General features: G+C 38.2%; 2 protein-coding genes across 2 annotated transcripts in view; both read right to left on the reverse strand.

The window, feature by feature from the left end:
- Positions 1–8,340, reverse strand: part of LOC119421599 (septin-9) — a 916,196-nt gene that overhangs the window by 279,172 nt on the left and 628,684 nt on the right. The window lies entirely within an intron of this gene.
- LOC119421137 (voltage-dependent calcium channel gamma-4 subunit-like) overlaps positions 6,285–8,340 on the reverse strand; it is an 8,814-nt gene continuing 6,758 nt past the window's right edge. Inside the window, exons 3-4 of the mRNA XM_037688528.1 lie at positions 7,260–7,400; positions 6,285–6,888 (exon numbers count right to left, since the gene is read on the reverse strand). Coding sequence (XP_037544456.1) covers positions 6,362–6,888; positions 7,260–7,400 — 668 coding nt within the window. The 3' untranslated portion in view covers positions 6,285–6,361. The remainder of the gene's footprint in view (positions 6,889–7,259; positions 7,401–8,340) is intronic.

Here is an 8,340-nt window from a genome sequence, read left to right on the forward strand (position 1 = left end):
ATGATTTCCCAGGTTGGATTAACACCACGGATTCTTTGTTTTTGAAAATGAAATCTCAGCAGCGTGGTTAAACTTATTCACGAGGATACTTTTTAATTTGGGGACAACACACCTCACGTTGTCAATGAGTGATTTATGATTTGTAGCACATTTGCTTTCTTCTAAGATCGCAATTTGTTTCATATATGATGAGGAGAAATGAAGAATAATTCATCACTGTTACATCTGTTGAGTGACAGTTATAGTTTAGCACCACAGGCAAAAGTGTAGTAATATTTTTGTACATCTGTGTGCAGCACACACGCTAATCTGTCCTAGCAAACCCAAAATTGTCTCTAACTTAGTCACTTCTACAGATATTGAGTTATTAACTGAGGCTCGTCCACAACCTGTGCTTGAGAATTGCCTGGTCTTAAAACGTTGCCTCTAACAGTTGGAGTCTACTCTGTTTGTTGGAAAGTTATGTCATGAAGGATTTTAATGAAACATATTAAAAGCAATCAGTAGATGTGCAGCTACAAGTCCAACCCAACCAAATGTAAAATGGTCGCCACAGCCAACAGACCTTTTGAAACCCAAAAACTGGTATTACTTAATCAAATGTACAAATATTTAGCTTCAACTTGGTGTTATTGTAGTTGAAAGTCATTCACAATACTTACTCTGTGTTACACAATGCACAGCATATTTGCTTTAAACTTTGGCATCATCTGTTAGAGTCAGCACTCTGTCTGTTAATGTATTTAAATGAAACGTTCAAAAAGAAATCACTGCATGTACATCTGCAACTGACAATTGACAATAACATTGCACTAAGCCACATCTGTGACAGCTAATATGTTTATTGCTGCTGCACCATGTGCCTGGATCATGTATGTCACCACTACCATACCATCATAATTCAATTCTTCTCAATGTTACTCACTACCTCTGCAATAAACTGTCACACAATCTGTATACATTAGTTATTTGAAATATATATAGTGCATTTAAGTTTATATTACTACCTGTTACTACCTTAATTACTACTTATTCATAATAATTCATCCTACTTGCACAGCTATATTCTACCATGTTGTTGTTTACTATATTTCTTTTGGACCTTCTAAAAATTATATTTCTTTTTCACTTTTTAGTACTTTATTTTGTACCCTTATTGCATGCTTTAGTATTTTTTATTTTGTTTATTTGGCAGCACGGTGGCGCAACTGGTAGAGCTGCTGCCTCTCAGCGAGCAGGTCCCTGGTTCAAACCCCAGTCCAGGGGCCTTTCTGGGTGGAGTTTCTATGTTCTCTCCGTGCATGCGTGTGTTTTCTCCGGGTGCTCCGGTTTCCTCCCACAGACCAAAAGCATGCATGTTAGGCTGATTGGTAACTCTAAATTGTCCCTAGGTGTGAGTGAGAGAGTGAATGGTTGTTTGTCTCGTTTGTCTCTATGTGGCCCTGTGATGGACTTGCGACCCGTCCAGGGTGGTGTACACAGTGATTGCAGGACATGGGCACCGGCGACCCCCGTGACCCAAAATGGAATAAGCGGGTAAAGATAATGGATGGATGGATGGATGGATGGATGGATTTTGTTTATTTGTTTTTAGCAAGTTGAATCAGTTCTTCTCATCCTGAACATTTCATTGCATCGTTGACCTTGTGCTAACCTGCATTTGACAAATAATAAACAACATAAACAACTGATTAACATTTGGAGTCAAGACAATTTAAGATGCTTGACACATCAATCTTTGCAAACACAAACATTGCAATAAATTAGTAAAATTATCACTATGGAGCTAAAGTTTGGTGTGTTAGTATTATAGAGTCATCTGTGCCATCAGAACCAATAAGATCGTACAGTGCTGTGTGAGATAGTTCATTTATAAGATCTGATCAAAAGCTTTCAACTCAATTTCTTCTCATCATCAGATGATCTTAGTTTAACACCTATAAAAACATAAAAGAAATCTGGCACAATGCAATTCTTCACTAGATATTTGGCTTTTAATTGAGATTATACACTGCAGCATTTCCAGTTTGTGTGAAATTGGCTGCTTTTTAACATTTTGACCTGAGAGCTCAGCCGAGAAGCAAGGCAGAGTCTCCAGCCTTGCAGAGGCTTGTAGCTCACGTAGAGAACACAATGATTCAGTTTCATGCAACCGAGAAGGCATTAAGGGTTCAGGAAAGGTCAGCCACAAAGATCGGAATCAAGCTCTGTGATCAAAAGCCTTCGGAGCAAAACAAGCAAAGATGACTGTGGTTAACACAAAAACAGAGCTTCGTTTGAAGTCATTTTTCAGAAAGCTCTCTGAAAGCTGTCATTTCATGTTAGTCCTGCTAAAAGAGCTTAATCGTCTCCAAAAGTTTTTTATTCAGCACACATTAGGTTAAATATTTTTGATTAAAATACATTTTCTCTAAGATGAATGAATTGTGCTTACTTTTGTTTTTTTGATATGGGTACTGTTTAACATGGAAAGCTTGAGCTAAAAGGAGGAGATTTATCGTATGTAGAGGATTTTTTTCCCTTCACACCTACATAACTTATGTTTACAAAATGTGATAAGAGTTGACATTTATGTTTTTTTTTAATTATCCACCCTTTAGCGGTGACCTATAATGTAATAGATAAATAATGCAGTTCCTGGCTGAGCAGGACCGCTCTCCATGAATCAAACACATAAGGAGAGCCCTTAAAAACACCCCAGGCACCCCATACTCCTGCAGCACCCCTTACAAAATACCATGGAAACATGGTCATAGGACTTCTCTCCAGATCCACACTGGAGAGCCAAACTCCCATGACCCCCTCAGCAACTCCACAAGAGTGAAGATCTGGTCCACTGTTCCACAACCAGAACAGATACACACTGCTCCTCCTTAATTTGACGTTCAACAATCAGCCTCCCTTCCAACACCCTGGGATAAACTTTCTGGGGAGGGCAAGAAGTGTGACCCCAGGATAGTTGGAACACACTCTCCAATTCAGTTTATTAAAAGTGGAAACCACCCACAGAGTCTGCCACTCTAGAGTCATTGTTCAAGTCCTCCATGCATCCATGTGTCAACCATGACAGCCCCTCAACAAGAAAAAATGCATTTAAAATATCTTAAAAGCTCTACTGCCCTAAGAGAAGGCAGTTACACTGAAACTTGTTGGAGGATTTTATTTTATTATTATTATTTTTACTCATCTAGATCAGTCGTTCTCAAACTAGGGTCCCCGGACCCCCAGGGGTCCACGAGCCAGTGCTTGGGTGTCCGCAATTTATTTTTTTTACAACCACATATATGTTTAACAACCTGTTAAAATAAACCAAAATGCAGGAAACTGCATCTACTTTATTTAAAAATTTCTGGGGGAGGACCCCCCCCAAACTCCCCACCCCCACCAGCCCGCCCGCTATTTGTGTTCCGGCATGGATCGGTTTACAAATTAAGCTCTGTTACTTGGTATGACTACTGCTGTTATGATTTTGTTCAGTTTTATGTAAAGAGTTTTTTGTAATAATATGAGAAGTGGCGATGCATGTATTATGTTCATTATGTAAATAGGTAAAGTTTTAAAGTGGTATTTGATGCTGTTAATTTTCTCAAAACTGTCATTTTTGGAAGTTGAAATTAAACATTTTGTTAATTAAGTGTGTCTTGAATGAAAAATACCCCATGTTTAAAAGTATAAAAATTGTATTAACATTATTAAAGAACAGGTCTTAAATATTTATGTTACACAAATATTTCCATTGCAAAGAGACAAATTGAAGAAAATTACTTAATAAACATTAGGGTTATGAGGGGGTCCCTAAAACTTTTTCTTCCCTGTAACGGTCCCTAAACCCAAAAAGTTTGAGAACCCCTGGTCTAGATGATTAAACATCTGGGAACTGTTCTTCATGACAATCTGGCCTTTGGCCTGTATGTAGACTCACAGGTATCTGTTGCCAAGATGAAGGACTAATAGACTGAAAAAACACTCATCCCTATAGCAGTCAGGATCCTTAATGAGCAGTTGGGATTATAGTATTGCTATTTTAGTGGTTTTCTTGTTGTTGTATATGAATGTCTTTTTTTTAATCTACTGACTATTTGTAAAACAAATTGCCCTTCTGTGATATTTAAGATTCTTGAAATTGATTATGCCAGCTGACATTCACCTTTGCTCTTCTCCCATTCAAAAACAACTCATTTGGACCCATATTTAATCCAGAAAACTCTCTTACACAGACGTTGTTTTAAATAAGATTATCTTAAGCTGCACTCAACCCACTTTAGGTGTTTTTGGACAAACACGGGTCACAGAGATTGACAGTTTGCAACCCGGTCACAGAAATCACCACCCAGGTACGAACATATGACCCTGATGTTGTTTATTTGAATAAGTACAGTATATTTGGGGCAGAACATAAATTAAAAATACTTTTTAAATTAAGAACAATGAAAACAGGAAATAGTCAATCATAAAAAGAGCAAAGGCACTGAAAAATACCTTTACAATACTGTAGTGAGAAATTTGGTCTTGAATGTACTATAGCAGGAAGAAAACTTTATTGATACAACAACGGTGCCTCCGTTTATTTCCCTTTTTATACTGTGCAACTCAACAAGTTCCCTTTTAAAATTCAACATTTTTGTTCCTTGAAGAAAATAGAGAAAGTGCTTCTATATATTGTAAGCCATAAATCAGTCAAAGCACACAGAGTAGAGTACAGCTGCCAATACATGTAATAGAAAATATAGTTTCTTCTTCTAAACATACTCATTGTACTTCACTTTACAAAACAGAATATATCATGGACTCAGTGACTCATAACAGCAAAATTAGTTAGAACTAAATATAAAAAGGTACACTGAATTACATGACTATTTAAGATTTATCAAAGCATCATTACTGAGCCATTCATCAGATAATGCTTTTATTTTTCTGCTTACATTAGGATTTTTATTTTACTTTTATTTACAGCTTTACATTGCAAGCTAAAATATAAAAATGAAAGAACCACGCTGATGACTTTTTTATTTTCACATGTGCTCATCTGGATAAATGAAGTGTCACCTCCTGTGGCTTTACTAGCAAGACTTTGTGGCAGACTGATCCCACCTCTGAAGAAACCCACTCCAGGTGATTCTTCAAGCAAACACTCACAGCATTTACCAAAGACAGTGATATCATTTTTTTTTTTTTTTGAATCTTCAGTCACTTTTATCAGGTTTTTCTTCATCACTGGTCCAGTTCCTGTCATAATGACAAGAAAAGGACCTCAAAGTTCAACCTGCCATGACTTCACTGTATTTCCTGAGAGTACTATAAGAACAGAGTACACACAAAGACACACATATCTTGTGTTTCAAGCCACATCCTTCATTCCACACAGCTCTCTTTGCTTCTGTCTGTGGTAAAGCAGCCAGATGGACTCAGAGGCTTTATGACAGACAGACATAGATTCCCTGTCTGGCTCTGAGTGTTATCCATTAAACACTCAATGCCAGGGCTCCAGTCAGAGAAAAAGGAAGTCCTAACTTGTGTTGTTTTACAGTTCTGGGGACCTCCTGTTCCTCTTCTTTTTGTCAGCTGCTCTTTTTTCCAGAGCAAGCAGATACACAATGACACATCCATCAGAGAGTGTGACGAAAACATGGCAGCCTGTTATGGAAGTGAATAAAGAGACCACTGCACAGAAGTCATTTTGTTCCACGCTGTGACAAATGTCAGAAAGGAATGTGTATAGAGAAAATAAGCAAGGAAGGAGATAAAATCTTGGAAAGCAATGTGGCACATTCAAAACATCACGCCTCAACAAGTATACCATTTTTATAAAGATGCTGACTCTCAGTTGTAGTCTCATGAGTGGTGTCTCTTTCAAACCTACGATTAGATTAAAAGATGAACTCAAATGTGAGGACAGAATAGAAGCTATGAAGAGTTAAGCATCACATACAAATGCAACACTTTCAAGTTGAAAGTCATATTTCATTTAGCACCGTGTTGTTTGATTTACAAGTAAAATACTGCTGAAGGACGCACCTCAAGGTAAACGCTAAAGTTTACGCAAAAAGTGTATGGATAATTACTGTGATCACATAATGCTCACAGTTCATTTTGGAGTGGCTACAGCAAAGACAGTAGTAACTTTGTTCTGCATTGATGGTCTCTAAAAAACAGGGTAATTTGCTCCAGTTGTGTTAATTGGCTCAACTCATTCTCTGTCCAGCTGACTGTCTTTTTTGCTCATATTTATCATTTCAATATGGACACTCTTTAACATGGCAGGAAGCTACAAGTGCTCAGCCTTCAGCAGGTCAGGACACCAATCTTATATCCTTTCTGTTCCTGTTCTCATTCATGTAAATTTTAGGAGCAGCCATGCCTCTCACACAGGTGTGGTCCTGCGGTTCACCCCATCCTTTAAATCATTTGGGAAACAGTTATGGACCTGGAGGAATTCGGCGCTGCTCTCGTGCTCCGGACTGTAAGTGTTCTCGGTCACACTGTCTCTTGCCAGGGCGTACATAGATAGCTCGTCCAGGGGCCCACTTGAGGATGGCACCCCCTTCAGACCGAGCACCGGTGAGTTCTCCCTAGAGGCCTCTGTGGAGTGAGAGCTGGCGTGCGATGTCCGTCGACGGTAGCGGAAGCTCGGTATCCTTGAATAAGGGGACGAGGAAGAGAGGGAACGAATAAACTCACGTCTCGCCTTCCAGCGGACTTCCTTGTTTTTCTCGATGTAGATGTTGATGACAAGAACAGCCACAGTTTCAGCCACAATGAAGGACAGAGCGCCAAAGTAGAAAGACCACCCGTAGGAGTAAGTGTACTTCTTGTCATCATCACGTTTGTCGTTGGGATCTCCAGCATTGCTTGAGATATAGACAATGATGCCAATTATGTTGCTAAGACCTGGTCAATAAGAAAGAAAGGAAGAGAAATGTGATATTTTGTAAAAGACAAGAGAGACATATGCCAAAAATCATTCATACATGACTTTTTAGTAAGAGTGATCAAACTCATGGACACACACCATTTAAAGTCAATTGTCAGCCAAAATTTCAGGTCTTCCATAACTTTTTGAAGCACTTAATGACTAATTTCCTCATTGTTCATAAGTGGGTCCTGTTAAAGGACGTTCTGACCTTCTTCTGGGAAGAATCAAGTTTGTCTTTCTGGCTGAACCTTTGATTAAGTACAGCGTGGGATCATGAGTGCTACATCAAGCCGACTTCTTCATTAGAAATCCCAGCCCACATGATTGTATGTCTCATCCATCTCACCTGCAGCTACAAAAAGAATGCCCGCACTGAGGAGGACATTGTTTGTCTTGTTGTTGACCCGGCCCACACCGACACACATGCCCCCGAGCATCAACAAGGTGGTACTGAGGATGGGGAACACGCTGGAGGCACGAACAATACCTGCAGAAAGATTGAGAGGACTCTAAGGATGATTTTAACACTAATTAATGGATAGTTTATTAGACTATGAGTCTCTTTAGCATTAATGTCCAAAACAGAACGATGCATCAGTCAACACATTGAAGTTTGTACATTAATTACGCAGCACACTTTACCATTTATTCAGTCCCACTATTTCATCTCTCCAGGCTAAATTTTGAAAACTCCATTATCATTTATTCTTTGAAGCCTTGTTGTGACAAAGCTTTGCTAATTAGCCGTGGGTTTCAACAAGAGCACTCACTGACTATCACCATCTGAAAATGACTCACCATTTTTACCTGTTCAAAGATGGATGGATCTATTTAGCTGTGTAGCTTTCATTAGAACCTCCTTTCATGTGTTTGTGCTAATAGACTAAACTTGAACTTCTTCCAAAATCTGGTATGACTTCTTGTTCATTGTTGTGTATTAGGAAAATACTGAATCAGCTGTCTTTCAAAAGTTTTTTTTATATACTGTATATAAAGAACATGTCCACAGAATGACCACAAAAAGAAAAAAAATTCTACTCCATGTTTTAAAATACTGAGTGTTCAGTTTGATTGCATCTTTACTTTTGCCATTATAATCACCTGCTGCCATTGAAGTCTGGTGATTATCAAACTGCCTGTGCATGTGTGTGGTAGTTTGTCTGTTAGCAAAATATTTCATGAATTTTTAGAAGATTAAAAATGAAACTTTTTGGAAATAATCATTGGATATACATCTACTGCTAATTAACTTTTGGAGTCAACCCAATTCAAGATGACCACCACAGCTTATAAACTATAACAAACACAAAAATGTTTATTATTTATCCAGTAAGTTTCACAGAAATTGAGCTAAAACTTTGTCTTGTAGTAGCTGAAGATTATCCTCAACAGTGCTAATGAATCACTACATGTGTATATATATATAT

The sequence above is a fragment of the Nematolebias whitei genome, chromosome 15 (genome assembly GCF_014905685.2).
Source record: "Nematolebias whitei isolate Nwh7 chromosome 15, NemWhi1, whole genome shotgun sequence".
Taxonomy (NCBI): domain Eukaryota; kingdom Metazoa; phylum Chordata; class Actinopteri; order Cyprinodontiformes; family Rivulidae; genus Nematolebias; species Nematolebias whitei.